General features: G+C 43.9%; 1 protein-coding gene across 1 annotated transcript; it reads left to right on the forward strand.

Moving 5' to 3' along the window:
* Positions 1–6,412: 6,412 nt before the first annotated feature.
* Positions 6,413–17,955, forward strand: ELOB (elongin B; the record flags this gene model as incomplete). Its single annotated transcript, XM_082486436.1, is given in 3 exon segments — positions 6,413–6,731; positions 17,602–17,692; positions 17,694–17,955. Coding segments are annotated over 3 exon segments (672 nt in total).
* Between the last annotated feature and the right edge of the window lie 6,285 nt (positions 17,956–24,240).

The following is a 24,240-nucleotide window of genomic DNA, read 5'->3' on the forward strand; positions in this document are numbered from 1 at the left end:
GCAAAAAAAAGAAGGTAGTGGAGCCACCTGAAAAGCGGCAGCCAGATCCCACAGCTTTAAGAGTCACGTTCCCAAGTGGAATGCCAGGGGCAGAGCGTGGCTGTGCATGTTGCAGATGGCAAACGTGGTGGAGATAACAAGCATCTCTGAAGGCTTCGCAATGCATTTTGTTGGGCTAGGAGCTCCCTTTCATTTAACACCTTGCATCTCCTGGTGTCTCTCACAAAGTGACTGTCAAGGACTTTCTGGGCATTCATTCTCACGGTACTGCCCAGAGGTAAATGAGGAATTATCACCCTCATCACAAATAAGGGGGCTGAGAGAGGGAGGGGAGACATGAGTTGCCCAGTGTCTCAAGGGAACCTGTGGTGCACTATGCAGTACTTAAAACTGCCTGCCAACCCAACGTCTTGGGAAAAGGTCACCTGGGTCCACAGTTCTCTTCATCTCTTATTCTGGCAACCATAGTGTAAAAAGCAGTTTCAGAAAAATAAATGTTGTGGCGACCTTATACTTACACATCCTTTTATGGTACCCTTGGGTGGCAGATTCTCAAGGTCAGTAACTGCCAAAAGCTGTGTTATCTGAAGGTGTTTTACTGCTGTTCAGATTGGTCTAAATTAAGAGACAGTCATAAGCAACGTGCACACGTTCTGTTTAGACGCTCGAATCAAAAGTTACCTAATACACTGAATCACCAAAGCAGCAGGAAGAAAAGTCGTTAGTCCTCTCGCTGTGTTGAAGGTTTGTTAATTACCTAGTAGAATATAGCGAAAACTTTATGGGCTAAAAGAAAACAGCTTTTGTCTCCAGAAAGTGAAGCAATACTTACTTGGCTTGTAGAAGTAAAAAGCATGCCTCCTAAATCCGTTTGCTGAGGGAGTGGGGGAAAAGCTGGATTGGTTTTGTTTGCTTGTTTGGTTTTAAAGAGGAAAGAGTAATCCTGTTCAGAACCCTTAACGAACTTCAGGAAAGAGGTCAGTAATAAAAGCTAAGATGCTCTAAAAGCAAGGGCTTTCTTCTCTAATTGATGCAGCATGGGGTAGTTTCTCAAAAAAGTGAGCGTCACAAAAGTCTGCAGCAAATTAACAGGATACAGAAGGAAAAAGAGAAGGAGCTTTCAGATTTAATCATAGTGTAAGTTAAATTCCCCGCTTACACCTTTTATAGACGTTCATCACTGCTGTCCGTGGTGGAAGCAAGGAAGAATAGCAGGCAAGGTATGAAGGGTTTTTCTTGCTGAGCAACACAACCTTCTAAATTAACAAATGTCACTCGGGTTGTCTCAAGAAAAGGAAACCAGCTATCACTAGTCAGCTTGAAAGCCTTACCCCAAGGAGCTATCCTGTATTTCCTGGAAAAAAATCATCAAAGGAAAGGGAATTCTGCAGGGATGGGTCAGGGAAGAAAATGAAACCCCCACTGGGTTTCAGGGAGATTGCCAGACAGTAAGTGGTCCGAAGGAGTTAATGCATGACTGCCCTTCTGCGAGAGCTCTGGACTTGAAGACATTCCATGAAAACCTCTATAAAACTTTTCCTGGAGACACGATAAAGCAAGGGGCTACTACTGATGCCGGGCTCTATGTGCTCCCTGGGAAAAGCTGGGTCACTCTTGCAAAGCTAATCTTGATCATTCCCTCCCTGTAATCAACAACCAGTCTCCATAGTTGTGATGGGCAGTGTGGATCAATTTCCAGTTCAGACATAAGTCAAAGAAAAAAAATCTTGGCAGTGTTTGGACTAATTATCTGGTACTCAGAATCAATTTCTTATCTGACTCAGAACTTAACCAGTTGTTCAAGCCATGTTTGCTGCTTTCAGTCCGTAAGACTTCCTGAGAGAAGCGATTCCTAAAGACATTAAGTGATTGTATTACTTATTTAAAGAGTTATGGCAATTAACTGGAGTAGAGCAGCCATCGTCTGCCTCATAAACTAGAAACAAAGGAGCAGTGGAAAGGTTTAACAGAACTCTGAAATTCATATAGCAGATATCAATTGAGGTGGTGGTCACTGACAAACAGTGGTATCCCCTTTTCGCTGGCAGTGGCGTTATCTCAGTCAAATAGATCTGCCCTGTTCAGCATTACATCCTAGAGAAAGATTAGAAATCATTTGGCTATCGTTGCAGATCCCCAGGAAGGCCACACTTAACTAGAAAAGGAAACCTGCCGCTGAGTATGCACAGACATCCCACAGCAATGGTAAATCCATAAGGGACTTGGTACAATGAAATTTGAGGTGGATTCTTCATCTTTGTTTAACTCTGTGTTGCAAAAAATATTGGGAGCAACTATCTTAAGTCATTGAAAAGCTATATATGTTAAACATTTCCAAAACCTGCATAATTAAGGTACGGAACAAGTTGTGTGTACTAATATGTTACAAGTCTATAACATTGGGAGATGGTATAAATACCCAGGGAAGTGAATATTCCCCCCCACACACACATCTACACATTTTCAGAAGGAAACCTTTTACAGTGTATCAACTTATATTGCAAGTTAACCTTCTCTGATCATGCAGAAATCAGGGCAGATTTACAAAAGCACACACTCCAACTTTTTATTTTCTGGTTAAATTGATAACCATCTTCCCAAAGACACAGACCCAGCTCACAAAGGCAAAATATGAGTAGCAGGTCGGCACATGGGAGAATGGTAGTTAGTCCCTGATTGCTTAAGAGTAAAGGCCATTGTGACTTGTCCTGTACCCAAGAGAAAAACCCAATATTTTTACAAAGGTGATCTTAACTAAAGGAGGTGGGGAATCCATAAATCATTGCAATGGGCACCTTATAAGACAGCCAGTTAGGATATGTGGAGAGTGACCTGATGTGTACTGCCAGAAGCTGCATGTGTCGGGTGAGAAACGAGTCTCGGGAATCAGGAGATAAGAAGTGTTTTCCAGTGACCAGTGGTAACCGAGAAGACTTTCGGTCACACTGCAAGATGGCAAGGAGCATACCTGAACCCCAAAGATCCCCCAAGAAGCTTCCATCTCCCTCTTGCACCCTGAAAGGTTGCAAAGCTCTGCTCAGTACATACAAGGGTTGCGCCTTTCATGACAAGTCAGACTGGATCCATTTGTCAAACTTAGTCACCTGCTTTGGTGGAAAATGCTGGTTCAATGACCCATACCCTGTGAACACTTCATGAAGCTGAACAATGTCTCTTCAAATGCTTTTTCTGAATCAGATGGAGGAGGGAGAACCCAGACAATCACTGGGCTCCATTGGGTTAAACACCAGGTTTGGTACCATCACCTCCTGTACAGTGGTTCAAGCCCTCTGGTTTACTAGCAAAAAGATCGATTGGTTACGATTATTTTGTTTCCAACGAAACAAAATATTCCATTCATACCAAAATAACTTTTTTTTTTCGCATCGAAGATGCCTTCTTTCCCTCGAAAACATCCAGTCTTTCAAAACTATATGTTTAATGTTTTGGTTCAGGCACTGGCTGATAAAAACGATTGTTTGCCTAACTTTAATCAAAGCTGAATGGTAAACAGCAAAGGCCTCCCTTGTTTTTATAACCCTTCTTGCTAAATTATTACCATTAATAATTACATTAATGTTTATTATGGTGGTATTAAAAAACTATTTGAGACTAGGTCCTCCTGTGCTTGGTGCTGTACAGGTCTCGAGGAGCAGAAAAGTCTCTCTTGACGGAGATGGACAAAAGCTTAAAAAGCATACAAAGAGAACAAAGTATTTATTACTGTTTTCCTTGCTTGTGACTGGATTCAGAGCACGTTGATTATAGTGGACTTTGGATCGAGTTCACGTAATATTTCTGCCCTTGTTTCTTTCTGTACTGCTCTAAAACCGTAAGGAAATCTACAACGTTTTTGTGGAACTGAAGGACGGTGCAAGAATTCTTTACTTTCAGGAACTGAACGTGCACAAAGCCTTTGAATCCATGGCTTCTCTTGAATTTAAATTTCATGTCCCTGTCAATTTCAATGGATCAATTTTAGAATTTGAATGCTAACTGAATGCTTTTCATTATCTCCTGTTTAACCAAACAGTTAAATGAATGAGGAATCATAACTGAACTGTTTGTAACCCATATACTTATGCTCTTCTAAAACTTGTTTCTTTAAATTATATTCATTTAGCAGCTGCTCAGTAACTCTTCCTTAAAAGTTTCTGACATATAGCTCTTGCCTCGGATCTTAGGTAAGTTTCAGGTGAATGCTTACTTAACGTTTTCTGACCAGAAATCAGTCACTATCCAAAGCAGAGGAAGCTTTGAGCAGAAAGGGAATTGGCAATGATGGCATCAGCTGTCAGCCACACAAGTGAAAGTAGAATAAATGTTTACAGTCAAAAGCGATAGCTTTAACAAAGAGATCTGCGCTCTTATCAGTCTGAAATAGATAATTTGGAAAATTCTTACCTGTTACTGATTGAGAAAATCCCTGCCCTTGCTGCACATTTCTATCTTGGAAGAAGGAAGGAATGCTGTAGCAGCAAAGTAAGGTCGTCTGTGTCCTAGCAATCCAGAAGAGAAGCTCTCCTCACTGTTTCGGTAGGTAATTTGGATGGCATCTCTCTCCCTCTCCCCCTCTCTCTCCCCCCCCCCTCCTTCCTTCCCTCCCTTCAGCTTAGCCAATGAGTTCTGCTTGATGGTTATGGTCCGACTTTGAAATTCTGGCTCCCTCTGCTGTTACATAAATATAGAAATTCTACAGATACTTGAGAGGAATAGCAACTTCAAGGAAGAGCTATGAAGCTATCTGAAGCACGGCATGCACCCGTGCTGCACGCAAGCGTGTACTCGAGTGGAAGCACGCTGAAGCAAAGGGACAAAATACAGGAAAAGAGCTTAACCTTGTACTCCTTGCTGAGGCAAGATTTCCTTAGAGGTCCAAGAGGATTTTGCCTCATATGTATGAAAAGGTTGCCAGTATCAGTTTTCTCGATGTTTCCATTCCACCACAGATGGATACCGAAATTTTGTTTGAGAGAGATACAGGCTGCAAGTCCTTAAATTGCGAAAGAGGAAGAGGGATGCTGTTACTCAGGCGAAGAACTCAGAAACGTGAGAGCACTGAGAAAGTTGGAAACAGAGGAAAAGAAGGATTTGCAGAAGTTCCAGTTTTCAATGATTTGTCCCAGGTCTTTCTCATGAAAAAACAAGGCAGAAATCAGAGTTGCAAATTTTTCTCTTGCATTTGGAAAATACACAGAGTATTTCCAAGGGCTGTATCAGAATAACCTAATTTCAGTCTTTACTTAAAGCGGGTTTTCAGCTATGGTCAGCTCCTTAACTAGTCCCTTGGTTAATGTTATTCTGGGGCCCTTCTCAAAGTGTGTAAGTAGCAAAATGTGTGTTTTCATTTGTAGTTATGTAGTATGTCAACAGAAATCAAACATTTCAGTATGAAAATAAGCACAAGCTCTTATCAACCAAACTAAATGTGAAAATAGTTTTTCATTTGTACTGTAGTCTTTCTTTCATTTTTTCTGGTACCAGCTATTACAGATGTGCCCATCTACTTCAAGCACTTAGCTAACATCTTTCATCACTAAAGAAATAATCAAAGCAGAAGCAGGAATATTTAAGGTCTTTCTAGCGTGTTTTGGCATTTCTCATGTCTTACGATGCTGAGAAGCGTAAAACTGGAATCTGTGTAACGAACGATGTAAACTGGAGAGTTGTCTGTAGTTACTGGTTCTTTCTTCAGGGCATCCCTGAGTTGCTGCTTGGTTTGTGTTACTTATTTTTCCCAGCCTCCTTTTCAGGAGCTTTATTCACCAATTAGTTTGAACCAGCATCCCATATCCCAACTTTTCCCTTTTACCCAGACGCCTCAGAAAGAAATGACCTTTCTGATCTGGGGACATGAAGTCTGTGCTTCCAGCTGAGAAGACAGCAGCCCACACAGATCTCGAGCCTCTTGCCAGCTCCTTAGGAAGTAGAAGCTTCCTATCTTACTGGAGCCAGAAAAGCCCAAATGATTTATTTAGCTGGCCTGTTCACTTCTGTTTCTTCCTTAATTTATTTATCATATGTTTGTTTGTTCTGCTGCTCGAAGCATTAAAGAAATGAGAGGAAAACCGCTAGGAAACAGACAGTCCTTTTACTGAGGGGTATTTTGATTTGTGAAGCTGTTCTTCTTGTCCCCCCTCAGCTTGCAGCATCACTCAGCCAGCCTTACCTCCACACCTTCCAAACGTTTAAGGATAGGCTCTGTCACTTTCCTTCTCTCAATTCAGACATTTGGGCAGAGCCTGAAAAGCAGCAAATTAGCGTATGGTCTCCTCTTAAAGTCCGCAGAGAACAGCCGCAGCACTGTTCCTGCAAGACTGCTCAGGGCTCTGCCTCCCAGGGGTGAGGAAATGCCCAAACCACCAATGTTTCGCTATGGCACCTGGGACTTTCTTCTTGCCGGATTTTTAGGATGAACTGCTGTATGAAGGTTCTGGCCAATTTTGATGAGGTGAACGGCGCTGCATTGGAGTCCTATTGCACGCATATTCTGCCCACATCCTGTCCGAACTGCAGGGTGAAAACGTTCACTATTAACAAACTGGTGTGGGCGCAGCACTCGGGTCACTCCAGCCCTGCACTAGTTCGTGTTGATGGGACTTGCAGGCACCCAGCAGCCCCTGAGTGCAAGCCGAGAGACGTGGCGGGGCTGGAGCTGCCACGCGGCAGCTGCCTGGGCTGCAGCATAGCAGGGACGCTACTGGAGCTGGCTTGGAGTCAGAACAGCTGCAGTGAGCCAAAGATGCAGATACCTGTTTCCTCACCCGGGTGGGCCTTGTGGGCTTGGTTCAGCATCTTGTGATACTGGTGCCTGAAGTGCCTGGTTTGAATCTGGCCACGTTTAATTTCACAGTACAGTGGGGACTAGTGAACATGTATCCATGGAGGATCTCTGGGAGGGTCCTGACCCGCTAAGGCTTTTGCAAAATGCACAAGCGGTATTTGTGTGAGGGAGCATAAGGCTGGAAATTCCTCTATACGCAGGACACCTGCTGCTGGGAAGCAGCATGGAAGTACCGTCGTCCCAGCTATCGCTAGTCACGTGATGGCCAGACTGGCTGCTGCTGTTCATATCAGTAAGTTTGCATTGATTCTAGCAACCAACAGACCAGCCCTCGTTTGCTGTTTATAGGGAACGGAGTGAAGAAACCGTAGCTGATGTGGCATGGGGCTGCCCTACTGCCCGCAGTCTTGCTCCCGTTCTCTCTCCACAGCACGTGCTCCTGTTACGGGGAGGCACTGGGGAACTGTCCTGTTTTCTCTGCAGTTTATTACATAAGGCAGCTGGGCTCCATGGAGACAACCCGTTTCAAGGGGTTACAGATGCATGGGGACATAGTCCTCTCTGCGCTGGCCAAATAACTCCTTTCTGCAAGTGGTTGTGGTGACAGCAAGGCCTCTACCGAGAAACACTCATTGGGTGCAATTAAGCATTTCCCTGGGAGTGACAAGATTGTCGTAGCAGTGGGATTATAGCTGCACTCTGGGTGCTTCAAGGGTCTCCTCCAATGCTCTTGTGACAGATCTTCAGCCATATCAGCCTTCGTTGATGGAGCCCTGATGCTCGGTCTCTTTCTCTCTGAGCATGGAATTTCAGACACCAATTCTCCTACAGTACATTTAGCAAATCTAATTGTGGTCCAGCATCTGGAGTCCTGCTCTCTCTGGCACTGTTAAACAGTGAGCAGTGTCCACAAAGAATAGTACTAGGTACTCGATGATGAAAGCATATGGAGAAAATGTACCATGGAACAGTACACAGTCCATGTGCATGCTAAGCTTAGCAGGCCTACGGGGTTTCCCTGTAGGTATTCACACAAGTTTGGTTTGGCTTTGTTTTCTCAGAATGTCTACCTCTCTCTGAAGCATAATTGATATTTTAACCATTTTCAGCCTTCTCCAATTTGTTCATACCCCTCCTTCCATGGGGGCGGGGGGCAGCTAGTAAAACCTATATATTTTCTTGGGGATTTTTCTGAATTGCTTAAATGTTGTTCAAGCCTTCAGGAATGCCTTGTTCCTCCTGGCCCCCTAGGCAGGCCCTTATAAATGCAGCTAGCATACAGAAAGCTGATAGCATGGTCCTTCCTATCTCTATCTCTATCATCTCTATCTCTATCTCTATCTCTATCTCTATCTCTATCTCTATCTCTATCTCTATCTCTATCTCTATCTCTATCTCTGTCTCTATGGGTGAAATCCTCTTACCCACCCTCAGCAAGTAGAAAAGCGAGGGGCCCTCCAGTGTCTGCTACTGGCAGGCTGGAAGGGTCATAGCCAGCCCCAGTGATGTCCAGTCCGTTACTCCCATGAAGGCACACGGGGATATTGTCAAAGGGAGCTGCTACTGAGATGTTCTAACTAATCCTGAGGGCCAAAGATTTAAGAAGCTATGAGTGTATTTCTCATTTTACCTGCTTCCTGGAATCACCTTAATGACTTTCTGGTAGTACCTGGAGCTATGGATGGGTTTTCTCCTATTGGTAAGCTGCCTTCCTTAGTATGTGCAGGTTTGCAACTTGTATACTCTCAGCAGCGCAATTGAAAATAGATCGTGTGACTGTGGTTTTTCACAACAGATATTAAAAAGAAGTTGATGTTTCCATCAGCTGAAATATTTCATTGTCATATACTTCAGCAAGGTAGAGGAAAGGCAGACGAAGAAAACACCTATGATGTCAGTGTTAAATAAACTGAGCACACTCAAATGATTTATCTGGGCCTTTTAAGCTGTACAGCGCTCTTGTTATAATTGCTCTTAATATTGTATAAATATGTTTTATAGGATATTAGTCATATAAACCACTTTCATGAACTTCGCACCAGGCACCATGTAGTGCCTGAAGTCTACTGGCTAAACATGTTTTATTGTCTAGGTTTACTGTACAAACAGCTTTCATGGGGTTGTTTGTCAGTGGACTTTGATCCAGATAAGATTATTGCAGGAAATTCTACCCTGGTATGGAAGGCTACAGAGCTATTTATATGGCATTTCTTTGCAGTAGGTTGGACTCTCAGGAACGGGCTTGCCTTTTTTGTAATATTCCAGTCATCTCTTGGAGAATATGTTCCCTTGTGCATCTGCACTAATGGATTGACCTACACAAGGCACCAGGGTGGGGGGAGGCTTTCAAAGGGTTGTTCTCTGCTTTGTTTCATCCCATTCTTCTAGTACACATATCCTTGGGGGAATGTCGATGAGCGTAATAGCATAATGAATCCGTTTGTCTGGCAACAATTTATATAATACCTGTTACTCTAAAAGCTAGATGATTTCCAAATCAATAATTAGATTTACAAACATTTACAGACACCATGAATTATTCTGTTTTCAACAAGACCAATCAGTGACTACTTAGAAGAAAACGCAGTGATTTGATGTATGTGAAAATTTATTTAACTCTGGATCCCAAAAGGTAAAAAGTCACAGTTACCTGTGGTAAAGCTTAGTTACAGATGTGCATGTTATAAGGTAAACCACTTAGTGTCAGAAATGAGATAGATGGGGCACAATTAGAGCTGTGAAAGGCATGAGGCGAACCCATTCCTCCTGAAACCATGCTGTTTTGCTGCTTTCCTCTGTAGGAGAGATCCAGAGCACGTTCAACTTCTGGGGTAGGTGTGGAAGAGGAGAAATACATCACGTGGTCTTAACCAACTCCATTGTAGACTTTGCAGCTTATGTCAGGATTAGTCTTCTTCACCACTCGGATGGAACAACTTTTCTTGTGGAATAGGCCAACACAGTTCACCCTGTCATAGTTCTTGGGGACTAAAACCCTGTTATTGAGAAAGGCAAAGAGAAAATCAGCAGCCAAGACCTGGAGTGAGAAGGAGTGAGAACCACAGCCATCTGGAGCAAGCTACATGATGGATCGATTTGGTTCATGGATTCCATTAATACAAGTGCTATGGATTATCACAGGAGGAATACAGAGCCTTGATCATGGCTGTAACAGATGAAGTGATTTCCCAATGTTTGTCTGGTCCAAATGCAGTTCTCCCTCGTCATTCTCTTAGGGATTGGTATAAATTCCCACACAGACGAAATAGAGATTAATTCTGTCTTCCCCATTCAGACTAGGACTTTCTTGATAATAACAAACCATTTCAAGAGTTCTGAATCACCCCAGCATGAATACCTCCCAGTAGAACCTCTTTTCAGCACAGGCTGACTCCCTCCCTCCTATGGCTGAGGACAGCCAGGAATATTTCCCACCAAGGATTCCTCGGGTTGTATCCTTCCTCACAGACCCTTTATGGGACTCTCTTCTCCCTCACCTCAGGAAGAATTTTTCCAGCCTTCTGGGGAGATAATCTGTTCACACCACTATATTCAGGAAGACACAGCTCTCCTTGATGTGTCACCTGCCATTCATGAGGCAGGAACACACAAGAAGATTTAGAAAGCAAATTATCAGAGCATGACACGTGTGTCCTGTTTTGATAAGCTCTTGGCTGCACGGGAAGGTTATGGAGCAGCTCTGGTCTGATTAGATACTTGCAAGCAGGCCACTGGTCTGGTGCAGAGCTGCAGAAGCCCACACGAATGTGTGTTGTGGGGTGTTTAGGTATCTGGAGACAAGCTGCTGAATAGAAGGAGGAAGAAAACAGAGGCTAAAAGAAACCATACACCCAGTTAGTGTCAGAATCAAAAGAAGGACGGGGTGGTGATGAGGAAGAGATGTGTGCTGGGAAGACCGTAACTGTGTTTCATTTTGTTTCTTCCCAAAGAAGTCAATGTGATTGCCAGATTATTCTACTTGGTCCTAATTAGAACTAACTGGCAGAGGAATTTTGCTCATGCGAGTATGAAATTCCAACACACACGTTCAATGAGGTTCTTTAAGTCCGGCCATTTCAACCAGTACTTGAATAAACGAACAATAATTTGGGTGAACTTACAAGCTGCAGCAAATCATTGCGTTCATCTTACACCTGCATTGGTAACAATCTTCAGTCTTCCACACCGCACCAAAAACATAGAGGTTTCTGTTTGAAAGGCACCCTGCAGGCACACAACAGAAAATCAGTAGATCAATATGAGCACGTGTCAATACACAAAGGCTACAGCCTTATGTCTGTGGACCGGCAAACAAAGCGCTGATTTCCCTAGAGTCACGCCAGGGAAGACTCTAACCCGGTGCTCAGCAGAAAGGATACCGTGTCTTTGCTCCTGATGTGTGCGCGAGTGAATGACACGGCATGATAACGTGGTGGCAACCACATACCAGAGAAGCACTATTCTGCTACTGCAATGGATCTGGGAAATGCCTTAGCTTACGGCTACGGTAGGATCTTTCTGCCCTTTCTCATATTCAACATACAGGTCTAGACTTTAATTTCTCCCTCTTCCCCGATTCATATTAGACTTCAGCTTGCACTGCTAAACTGAATTTAAACACCATCTGTGTTGTCTTTGCTTTGATTTTAGTGTCAGGTACCCCCCTCAGGTTAGTCAACACTGCTTAAAAATACATGGTTTTTGCTACCTGGCAAGGACTTCAGTTATACGTCAGCCCATAGGGTAACTATTGAACAAGGCAGAGTCTCTCTCTGTGTCCAGAGGTGCCTCCAGATGGGTTGATTCCTGAATATGCATCTGTTTGGATCATTCCTCAGCAAAGAACATATTCTACTATTTCAACATTTCTAAGAAAAAAAGGCTTTGAATCTCAGAATTAATGCTTCAGAGATGTCTAATATATTTGCCATTCTTACCGTATTTGCTGGCTGGTCTAAAGTAACAGCGAGCATCACACAGAGTCCTTGAGAAGAGAAGGATCGAGAAAAGGAGCAGCAAGAATTTCTAGAAAAGAAACAAGAATCTTTCTTTAAAATTAGGTGGTTTTTTTTCAAAGGGCTAGGAGATTAGCTCGCACAAAATTAAGGATGAGTCCTACTATTCCTAATAAACTCAGATTTAAAAAATGCTTCCAGTGGACATGCACCCACGCACACACACACACATTATAAGCTGCTAACTTACCATACTTGCATGGGCTGCTCACATTTCGTAACGAGGAGTAGCGTGTATCTATATACAGTGAGGAAACAATGGCCAGTGGAAAGGGAGGTGATGTAAACGTGAGCACCCCAGGTGCCAATGGGCACTCTAACCTGTTCCGATCATCGATCAGAAGGTGGCACCTCAAAAAGTCTTGCGAAGCCTTGTTTTGTGCACTGACGTACATTGGCACCTTGATCTCCATTGTGCTGGTGTAAATCTGAAGAAACTCCAGTAGATACTCCTAGCTACTCCACATCAGCATTGGTGGCAGCGGAAGGGTCTGACCCCCCGAAAGCTACGCCTCCAGAACTGGCAGGCCACCAGGGAACAGTGGGGAAAGGGCACACGCCACGCAAGGCAGCGGCGCACTATTGTTCGGCTGACCTGCCGCAGGGAGACCGCCCCCAGGTGTGGGACAGGCCATTCATACAGTGCAGTGGTGTGGAGAGTCCACTGTTCTCAGCCTGATTTATTACCATTTCAATTATTTCATGAGAGACACATCATTTTGTCCATATGTAGGGACCTGCAGGGACTAGGTGTAGTTTTGTATCTCTCAGTTGCCAAAGCCAAGCCAGGCCTAGGGGATGGAGGCAGATCACCGTGACCGGATAGCACCTTTTTGGCAGCAAAAGTGCGATGAACTGTGCATTGTCTCAGTCCAGAGGTGAAAGTGACAGTGAGGATGATTGTCACTCGTGGCTCTTTTCCTGACAGCAACAACAGCGATGCTAAGGATTGGGGGAGGCAAAGAAAGCAAAAGTTCCGGTTTTCTTTCACCATCTGCACACCTGCCTCAGACACAGCTGGAATCGGACACAAACAGCAGTGTTGTTTCTGCAACACTAAAACGAGGACGTTTCTTTCAATACCCATCTTGCCATAAGTGCCCAGGGCTTTGTGCAATTAGACCACTGCAACACGCAGCATGTGCGGCTGCATCTCGAAACCAGCCGGGAAAACTAGCACAGATCCCTGCGGCTGCATCGGGGGCTGGAGAGATCCAACAACGCTTTACTGAATTGGAGCATAGACATAACAAGTTTTAAAAGTTACCAGAGGCTTCCCAGCATAATGAGTTGCTTTAATTCCATTAGCTTGGCTCTTTCAGCACACCTAGGTTTAATTAGGCACCTTGATTGGTATGGCTGAACTCATTAGCTTCCACTGATTGACAAATAGCTAGAGGAAGCAAAGCTGCACTCAAAGTGGTTTCTGCTTAAAAGGGGCAGTGGCAGAATGAGTGTGGTCTCTTGAGGGGTCAGGAGTAAAGGGGCAGTTGTGGAGGTGGTGGCTGCTGCTTGTTGCAACCGAAGATTTGATTTATGTAAGTTCCTTTTGTTCATTTGTTTGTGTGTACTCAGTGAGAAGCTTTAAACCTTCTATTGTAGTTTGCTTTTGACTTTGCACTGTGGCCATCAAGTTTTGTGTTAACTTTGTGATTTTGGGCAGCTTATGTTCTCTGCGTGTGGTTCTGCTGCAGGAAACAGTTGTGGTATCTAATGAAGTGCCTCGAGAAAACTCCTCTGGTAATCCTTAAATGAATGAGCTTCTATCTGAAGGGAATAACTTGCTCAAAATGACTTTGCTAGCTATGAGAAGCAGTAAGATGAAAATGTAATGTATCTCTTACACTACTAAGCCTTTAAGTATGTGATATGAATTTGCTTCTGTTTTAATTGAAACCATTTGATTATGGTCTAGTGTAATTAGAGGCCAGACCTACTTCTGGCCTGTCCCTGCTGTAATTCTTGACAAATCTTGTGCTGTTTGAGGAGGGATAAGTGTTATGTTTGCAAGGAAATATACTGAGCGAGTTCTGACTTGAAGGTCACGGTGGATTCTAAATTATTTTCTTACTTAAGATGATTAATTTACTTAATTAGTTAATTATCCTTTCTTCCTTGGAGAGAAATAACTATATTAATAACTTTCTTACTATTCTTGCTGTTTCTCAAGTAGACAAATATATAAAATAGGAAGCTGAAGTGCAGTGTGCTCAAGGCTATTGCTGCCAGAAAGGCCTGGTAGCTCTACCACTTTAACCTGAGATGTGTATTAAAGTATGCTGTGTGCATTTTTTCCTTTAAAATAAAAGAAAAAAAGGAGTTTAAAGCATCTTGGACAGCAGATTCAAGACTGAAGAAACCAGATACTTATGAAAGCCTGTAATATTGAGTGAATTGTCGAAGAGATCTGTAGCAGCACAGAGGCTGAACCTGTCTCCTGCTGACCTGCTTGGACCTCTCCTCTTGAGACAAACAAGGTTTTCCAGGTCAAATGGGTAACAAAGGAGTAGAGAGGATTCTCTGTGCAGGTGTAAATGAAGTTGCCTTCTGGGGCTGCGGTATTAAGCAAGTGTCCTCTGGGGTTTTCTCTGTTAAGGGCAGGTTAAGCTGTTGTAGCCTAGCTTGCCTAGCTGATGGCTGTGACAAATAAGAAGGTTACCTCTAAGACTTGGAGACCACGGCAGCTTGCTGCTTTCCCTCTACACCTTCTCCCTTGGGGTCTGTTGCACTGGAAGGGCTTGCAGCCCAGCTCTAGACATACTGACTGAAGAAGTAAAACAACTTCCTTCACTGGCCGTAGGGGTACAGCAGCAGTTAATGTATGGGTCTCCTCAGCTTGAGGTCCGTGAAGCAATGAGAGGAACATCCAGCACTGCCTTGCCCTGTTTATCTAGCTCCTCTGTCTGTCAGGGAAGGTGCCAAACTAAACTGGTCAAATAATGTAGCGGCTTGACTAAAATAGTGGCTCTGTGCCACGTCAAAGAGGCAATTCTGCCCTGGGAAGCTTTTGCCAGTTAGAAGGATTTTGAGTTTTCTGAGGAGATGCCTGGAGTTGGAGGGTCTGGGCTGTGGCCCTCCCTCAAACCAGAGGGGTGCCTGGGTGGTGGCTCCAGGTCACCAAAGCTCTGACTAGGGTATTGATTCCATAATTTGACTAAAACTGTCTCACATTGAAAAACCTCTCTTCAGTAGATTTTAGTGGCTTTGGCCATGGCCTGCTAGTTGTCTGTTGCTTCACCTTGTGTTTCCAGATTCAGAACTAATATACTGCTTAACAACTAAATGATCCAGTGGGCTTCAAAATTGGATTAAAGCACACAAATAAATCTGACCTAACTTCAAAATGGTTCACATCAATCTGTTTTAAAGAGAAGCTAGGAAGGGAAACTAATGTTTCTCCTGGCTGTGACAACTGATTGCTTCCCTTTTTAGCAGAACTCATGGGACGGAGCCTTTAGGTCAGACCCTTAGTTGCATTCATGTGTGTGCAACTCCTGGGGAATCAAATGGACTTCATGAAGTCCAGGTATTTTCCCCAAAAGCACCACCTGTGTGACCTGGCCCTTGCCAATAAGAATATGGTTTGTCACTTATCAGAGGTTCAGCAGCATCTGTGTGGTCACCACTTGTGGTGGGTCCTAGTCTTCCCTCTGCAGGATGGATTCAAAATTGACTTCCTCATGCTTTTAGGTTATGCAAATGCACCCTGCCCAAATCCTCTCCCTAATGTAAATTTTCAAAAGACATTTCTCTATTGAATCTCCCTTTCTTTCCCCACTGGTCTGGGGCAGATGGCCATTGGGTCATTCATATGTGTGGGGTTTTGTTTATTTTAAACTTGAAGTAGTTCAAGTTGTTTAGCCTATATGCGTGCTCCCCTTTGTCCAGCTTGGCTGTGTCTCTGAGTGTATTCCCTTTAAAGCAAAAATTGAGTTCCCTAGCTGTTCCTTGTGCAGAAAGCCTGGCTTTTAAGTCATTTTGCTGAACAGTTTAAGAAACACAAATGCGGTGTTAACCCCTCCACTACCTTGAATAGAGGTAAATGTTGCTTTTTCCTTCCTTCAGCGCTAAGATTGCAGAAGGAGTAGTTTTGGTCTCAATCCACAAGCTTATTTAGATCCCAGGATCCCACTTGCCTTCAGCAGGATTTAGCCCTTGCATAAAGCCTGAGTCTGAGTCCAGAGCGGCTCCCCCTGGTTTTGTTGGCTATGCTGCACTTGTGACACCTCTCTGCTCTTTTCTTCCCCTCTCCTGGAGAACACGCAGTACAGCACAGGGTACTCCAGCTGGAACATGTACATGTGCATGTCTGAGCTGAGATGACACAAAGACCCAGTTTATGGCCACACTTGGATGACAGAGCACCTGGGTCGCTGCTCAGGGGTGGATGAACTGGGTTCTGCCAGGCTGGAATAGCAGTGTCTGTCGTCCTGTTAGACAGGAAAAAAATACAGGAAGAACAGAATTATTGCATCTGTTACTATCTTTGGTGTGATCTAGCTTGAATGACCATACAAGGGATTAACTCTAGGTTTGTCATGGAAAGCTTGCATGTGCCAGTGATATCAAAGTGCAGATGGCAGAGACAAACAAGGTTAAATGTTTTTGGTTGGGTTTTTTTTTCCCTCCCTCTGACCTAGTGAGTGAGAGCTCTGACTTCTTTCAGCAGTGCAGGGCTGCAGGTAGCTGGCCACTGCCACTGCCTGCCTTCATCCAGAGGAGTGTCTTGCTCCATTCCAACTGGGAGGTGGGGGGAGCAGTAGCTGCTCATGAGCCTCTGGACCTTACTCCTCTCAACCCAAAGACAAGAGCAGCCCAAATCCCTGAAGTGCTGCTATTCTTCCAGAGCTGGGAGTAGGGTTTGGTGTCTGTGGGTGCAGATGGAGCCAGCTCCATGGTGGCCCTGAACTCCTCTGTGGGGACCAGTAATGTCAGTTCTGGGAAGATGTCCTTGATTCTTGAGGACTTCAGAGCTGAAGTGAGCCTTTAGTTTCTTGGGTGTTGACTTGCTCTGCATGTGACAAGCAACTACACTGGCACTATCATAAAGTGTTCCTAAAAAGACTGGGCTTTGAAGAGCTCCCTTTAAGCTAATGCTGCCAGCCCTAGCCAAACTCGGTGGGAGAAGTGTTACTCCTAAGCTGAGTCTCCACTATCAGCATTGGTGCTGGGCAATGAGCTATTTTGACAGCTAATTTCTTGGAACTCCAGTAGGAGGCTAAAATATTTTAACAGGACCTATTAGTCTGACAACTCTCAACACTTTCATATTTATCAACTTTGCTGCCTTCCCTGGCTTGGTCACATGTTCAGTAAAGTTCTTGTCTCTTGCCTGACTAGAAACCGACAAAGCCCAATCATTTTGTGCGCTGCATTCTCCTGTGCTGAGTGCAGTCACAGCTGCGTGCTCCTGGGATCTCAGGTAGATGCACATGGCCCAAAGCAAACTGAGAATTAAACCCTTTTAGGCAAGAAGCTAAAGTAATACAAAAGCTTATTAACACTGATAAAATCTCTCTGCTAGTTGATAGCTAGCTAGGAACACAAAAGTCATTAAGTACTTAATAGCTCTGCTTGTGTAGAGCATGAGGATCTTGGTCTGTCTAGCAGAGCAGCTCCCTGTATGCGGGGTTTGTTGTTTTTTTTTCCCCTTCCTTGTCCCCACTGGATCCATTCATCTAATGATAGTTCTGTCTTGACTTCAGCTATTCCTGAAAATACAGGTTTCTCACTAAGAGGACTGAAATCTGTTTCTTGGTGACAGTGGACTGCAGGAAGCCCTACTGTAGTGATTAGTGATAGATGTCTACTTGATGATTCACAGTCACAAGACAACAATCTCCACTGAGGCCAAAGAGACAACAACTGTGTATGAGTTGAAAAAGGTGGTGGAGGAAGAGGCCACTGGAGAAGCAGCAGCTCTACAAAGATGACCGGCTGCTGGATGATGATGATAGGCCTTTGCTAAACTGTGGCTTAAGCAGCCAAAGCTGCTGTCCTCATGTTCCTGCCACAGTGGGCTTGGCTTTATTTAGACCTGGCGATGGCACCTTTGAACCATTGTGTTTTGACCCCTTCTCAAGCACCCCGGAGCTACCTGATGTTATGAAATCACAGGAGTCTGGTAGCAGCTCAAGTGAGCAAGCCTTGCATTAAAACCAGCGTCTTCTGGTTTGCCTCTTGCAGACAGGGTGCTGGTCTTGTCTATGTATCCTGCATCCATCCACACCCTTCCGAATGTGTCTATCTGCCCAATAAAGCATTGCAATTCAATTACATGACGTCAGTGTGCTGGAGTGTGCAGGCAGCCAGCACAACTGTTTCCTGGGATCCTTCTTCCAAATTAGTGCTGGAGGAGAAGGGTGGCAGCAGCTGGTTACATGTGCACCTCCTGAATTGTAAGTGGCATGTTCTGCCGTTTGTGTTTCTTCTAGCCAGTGCCTGTGGCCTTATCAGCTCTGAACTGCTGGGGTTTTCGGGGGGGGGGGGGGAAGAAGTATTGCATGGACTATCTTGGTACACAAGCATTTGTTTCTGTGTCTTCATCTTGATTACTGACAGTAGTACCTCTGAGGAGTTTGGCTAGAATTCCTGGGGGCAGGCATGCAGAAGGAACTTCTAGTCCTGCCTGTAGCAAAATTTTTAGGAAGACTATAATCTTAAGACCTAGGCAGAGAGAAATTTAGCAAATGGAGTTTATCGCCTTCAAAGTTAAGGGATGCTGCACTAATAGAATGCACAGTTCTAAAACTGACAGTAAGTACAGTTACTGGCATGGAACTGGCATGTTGAAAACCTATATCAACTGGGCAAAGATTTTTCTTCAAAGGATTAGGAATTTACTTTTTGGCATCTGCCTTCTCCGTTCTTGAAAGGCAAGAAAAATACAGTGGAAGTGGGCAGTATCGCCAGAAACGGGTATAATAAAACTGCAGTTTGAGGTGTCTGTAAGAAAGAAGTTGGTTACCACAAGCTTTAAAGCAGGAAATTGGTCCTATCAATGCTTCTACTGTTAAGAAAGATTATAAAGTTGTTTCTCTTCTTAAACAGAATTGACTGCAGCAGGTTTTTGTTTTTCTATGAATCAGCCTATTGCAGAATTAATATTATGCTTTCCCGTTTATTCCTAGTGATGGCTTCAAGCCATCATGTCTGACTTAACTCACTGCTGTCCTGCAAGGGGAAAATCCTGGTTTTTCTCTGCTAACAATATCAGAGGTGCTAATGCATCTGTTCCCTGACTGAAACTCTGAAGTGCTGTTATTGCTAAGTTTTCCTTCTCCTGTACCAGGGGTAATTCAGGCAGGCCAGCATATGTCCAAGTTCAAAAAACAATCTTAAAACTACTTAGTCCCATCTATGATACTTCCTTGGATATAGACTAAATATATAGACTAAAGACACTTCTAAAGTGTTATTTACATTCTTAAACCTCACTAATATGAACAGAAATTGAGGTCAAGTCTGCTGGCTGAATCAGGATCTAGGTTTCTTCGTTCTCTGTAGCTCTGACACGTCCATCTACTCCTTCCAGCACAGGAGCACTGTGGCAGAACTAGGATGCCATCTACTGACTGTAGTGAACTTATACGAGAGAAAAAAGAGCAAACCAAACAAAAACCTCGGCAACAGAAAAAGAACATTCCAGAGCTGTCATATCTGTAGAGAAATAAACTGTACTAATGTAGCTGGGCTGTAGTTATAGCAATCTGCTCAATCAAGCTCCTGATACTTCCCACTAGGCTTGCTGGAAAAACTTAGGTCCTCTCTGAAAGAGGCTGGCAGTGAGCACCAAGCCAAGAATTCCGGCATGCCGCTCTCCATTCCTGGTGCAAGTTACAGGACAAGACATTAACAACAACAAGGCTGGCATTTCAGCCCAGTCCAGCTACCCTGTCTTTCATACCGTGGACTGGAGTGACTTCTGCGTTATATAGCTTAGGGAAGGGAGTCTCTCACGGTCTCCGAGCCATTATAGTTAACTGTTAAATAAAACTGCCTGTTTCTGTCTCTGTAGATTTGCCCCGTCTTTGGTAGGCCAGGGCAGCAATAGGAGAAGCCTCTGGAATTACATTGGAGAAAATACTGGAATCTTTTGAAGGAGGTTATCTCGTGGTGGCGAAGGACTGCAGTTTATCAGTGCTCCGTACTTGAAGTGTTGACTCTGCAAAAGCACTGAAGCCCTGGAGAAGTGTAAAAAGCATGGGTCAGTGGCTGAGACTTATGCAATGAAAGAAATGAAATGTGAAAACAGAATTTTAAGGGGTGGGGGGGAGCGTTAAAGTAACCTGGTCCTGCTGAGTGTTTTGGATTGGCCATATGACTTGCTTGTTCTGGAGTTACATGTAAATATCTGTTATAAAGCCAATCGGTTTGCCCTAAAATAAATCACAACTGGGCCCAGGGAAACATGCACATGGCAATAGATTGGAAGAGAAACTTTCAGGCTTTCAAAAGGTGCCAATGCAAATTTGCCTGCATACCAACACAAGAGTTAACTAAGAGCAAAGTCAACAAGCAAAATTGTCATGAAAGGAACTTATCTAAGTGTCAAAAATTGGCACAAAGCAGAATGAGAACTGCAAATCTCTAGCTTCTTTGGTATGCGTAATGTAAATGAGATACACGCTTCCCTTGTTTATGATTGTTTGAGTTGGATTTTATTTTTAAGATTGGGCCAAAAAATCTTAATGGAAACAAAACACAACTAGGTACAAAACCATTAAGTTTTAGGTAATAAGCACTGATGGAAAACTTCCATCGGATTTATATGTGAGTTTGTGTTTGGGTTAAAAGACTTGGTAGGCTAAGCACTAGATTTCATTTTTAGGGCAAGAACATCTTTCCAGTACTCAAAAGACTTGCCTTGAAAACAATTACTGGGAGTAGAGGGCCAGCTATCCGAAAATGCCTTGCTTTCTAGCAGGGCTACCAGGAGAGCTGTGCACTACCAGGTGGAGACCGGGAAACTGGGGACACCACCTCTTCTGCTCTGCCTGGGCCGTGTTGCCTTCCAAGGCAGAGTCTCTTAAACCTTTGATGTGTCATGGTAAACCTTCTGCAGAGTCTCTTAAACCTTTGATGTGTCAGGGTAATTGAGGAAACTCCGATGTGAAGGTTTCCTTTCCACTGTGTGGAGCTAGTGGTGGTGTGATCTAGGGTTTTGAGGGTGGGGGATGTGTTCTTTGTACAGGGCTGTAGCTGTGTGTGTTGAAGCAGTGAAATGCCAAGACAAACCATCACTTGGCAAAAGTGGGAAGAGCAAAGCAGAGCTTTGTATGCTCTGTCTCTGCTTTCTTGATTTTTTTTGAAGGTTTTGTCATCCTCCCACTGCCAGACTACTTGCTACAGAGGGAGCCAAGTTCCTGCTGTGCTCCTGGTGTTCCAAAACTAGATGCGATAGGTAACATCATCTGTTTCCATGTTACAACTTGGAGCAGACAAGAGAAAAGCAGACTGCTCCCTGGAGGACTTTTGGACTAGACATGAAATGAATCTTTCCTGCTTCTGCATAGCAGACAGAGTAGATCCGCATATCATAACAAAACTTTGCAAATCGTGGAGGAAGATGCTTGGTTAGATTTCAAATGTAGTTAAATAGGTCTGGATCATGTAGGAGTGCCAGTAAGCCTGGCTCTTCTGGAATTTGGGTGCATAGGTCTACTCAGCCTTAAAAAGGACAGTAAATCTTTAGTCATAGCTTACTTAAGACTTGTTGTTCTCTATAGACATGCCTTACAACTGAACCTGGAAGTCTTTTGCAGTCAGAAAGACATCCATAGAATGGTTTGAGTTGGAAGGGATCTTTAAAGATCATCTAGTTCTGCTTCCCCTGCCATGGAGGAGGATCCACATCTGCCACTAGACCAGGTTGCTCAAAGCCCTGTCCAACCTGACCTTGAACACTTCCAGGGATGAGGCATCCACAATGTCTCTGGGCAACCTGTTCCAGTGACTCACCACCCACACAGTAAAGAATTTCTTCCTAGTATCCCATCTAAATCTACCCTCTCTCAGTTTAGAACTGTTACCCCTCATCTTACCACTACAGGCCCTGGTAAAAAGTCCATTCATGCTGCTACTCTTCCTGTGTCACCTCTGGTGGTGGAAAGTAGAAATAGCAACCCTACAATTCCTATGCACCATGGTGCAGTAGTTTCTTGGAAAGTATTTCCAAGTCCTTTAGCCTCTAACCTAAAGTGTTGGAGCCTGTGCTAGGCATGCTGTCAGTAGAAGACACCTTCAAATACACTGTGTCTTAGCCTAGGCATGCAAAGGGAGGTAAACAGGCTCATGACCCAGCTGCTAACGGGGACGGTGTCTCCCAAGCAATGTCACCGAATGTGGATAGATTGTTTTGTGAATGGAAAGTCTTGAGCTTTCCAAGCAGATGAGAGTGGAAAGCAGAAAAAGAAGAGGCAAGGTAGTATTTCTGCTTGCAGTCACGCTGTCAACCAAAACTTTCCCAAGAAACACGTGTTCTTTGTGGCAGGTGAATTGTGACTGTGGGTGAAGTCCCAAAATGTTTCTAACCCAACTTCAGCATCCTTGGCAGGTGCTGAAGGGGTTGGGGCTGGTCATCCAGAACAGTGAGTTGGACCAGAATATCGGAAAACAAAACTTTGGTGCTAGAACAAGGAAGGCAGTAGCTAGAGGCAAGTAGAAAACTAACAACCTGTACATGCACTGGATTAAACCAATTAGGGAGCTGGATTCTGAGGTAAAGGCAGCTTATTACTGCAAGAACAAACCTATTAAGAAGGCGGGCTCCTCTTTGAGCAGGGTTCAAATGGCATCTGCTGCTGGGATGGCAATAACACAGAGAAAAATCTCTCCTTTATGCTGTATAAAAAATGTTGAAGACTTACACAAGCTCAAAAACTGATCTCTCTGCACTCCATTCTCCTATAGCAAATCAGGATGGCCTCACAAATGCCATCTCCTCTTGGCAGGCAAACTTTTTTGCTCCTCTATGTTGGATATTGGGACAGGCTGTGAATCTGAATGCACTACCTGCTGAAAACAGCAAGATTCACGTCTGAGAACATGAATCCTGTCTGTAGGCTGATGGTGCCTGTGCAATACCAGATAGAATAATGGCTTACTTCTTAAACTTCCTCTCATGGCCTTGATGCTTGGGTAGAGTCCATCCGAAATGACTCGGGAGCTGTACTGGTCTCGGCCTTTGGACAATTTTCAGACATTACATAAGGGGCTGCCTCATCTGCTTCTACTCTGTCTGAGAGTACTCAAACTGGCAAACTTAAGCGCACTGCGAGAAGCTCAGGGGTGAATGGATTTAATTGGATTTCAGTCTGTTTCAGAGATTAGATCATGACCTGCAGCGGAATAGAAAAGACCAGTGCCCTCAAAACCACTGGAGAAAAAGAAATTGGCAGACTTTAGTGACGCAGAAATTAACTGAGGAGGGGAGGAAGATGGGCTCCTCTTTTGGGAGATTGCACAGAACTTGACCTCTTGTGTACAGACACTACAAACACAACGCTCAGCATTGGTCAAATGCAGGTCACAATTCCAGAGTCGTGAACATTTTCAGTTTAGGCTATGGTACTGCCGAAAAGGAATAATTTGGGTGTTCAGAAGCAGGTGTCTCTGTACTGAACTCAGAATATGTCTGCAAATACTGAGAAAGTTTATACCACTGCCTCCAGAAATGTGATCAGAGCATCTTACTTCTTGGTTACTGTTATACTCTTAGTCTTTGTATTCTCTAGTTTGTAGTCTTCCTGAGTAGCGTTATGATCTTATTTTTGACTGGGCCTATGAAACAGTTCCTTATCACTAAAAGATACCTGATCAAGACAGAAACTAATCACGTGCCGAAATAGTTGGTTACAAAGCTTGTTCCACAATGCACTATAATTGACTGTCTGTGTAAATCCACCACAAACAGGTCCCAGTAGCTTCCAGATAAGGGTAGATGTTAGAAAAAAACTATTTTAGCTGTCACTTTCAGGTGAGTTTGGAGGTAAACTACAAAATAAAGTGGTGTTGTAACAGACAAATTGTCAAGCTAGCTCTGGTAAGCACTTGATCAAAATCTCACTGTCTAAAGGTAATGAGGGAAGAGGTATCCCTTCTTCTCAGACTAAGGTATTTTGGGTGTTAAGCTCTGAACTTCTACATACAGCATCTTCCTGGGCTTCACAAGAACATTGATTCAGTTACAACCCAATCTCGTGCATACTCCTGGGCAGCCAGTTGAAATCTGTGTCTTATCTGATGTGGAGCCCAAGACCTCAACTGGTGTTGCATGTTTTTTGGTAGCCTAGAAAGGAGAAAGTGGGACAGATGCAGGCCAAATCATGCAGAACCCTGTAGATGTAATTTCCCAGTAGATGTAACTGTTACTGCTGTTGATGGAAGTGCCTTATGGGCTTAGTGACACCTTTAGTCTATTTGCACAGTGACATTAGCAGC

Source organism: Vanellus vanellus, assembly GCF_965231255.1.
Source record: "Vanellus vanellus genome assembly, chromosome: 7".
Lineage (NCBI taxonomy): Eukaryota > Metazoa > Chordata > Aves > Charadriiformes > Charadriidae > Vanellus > Vanellus vanellus.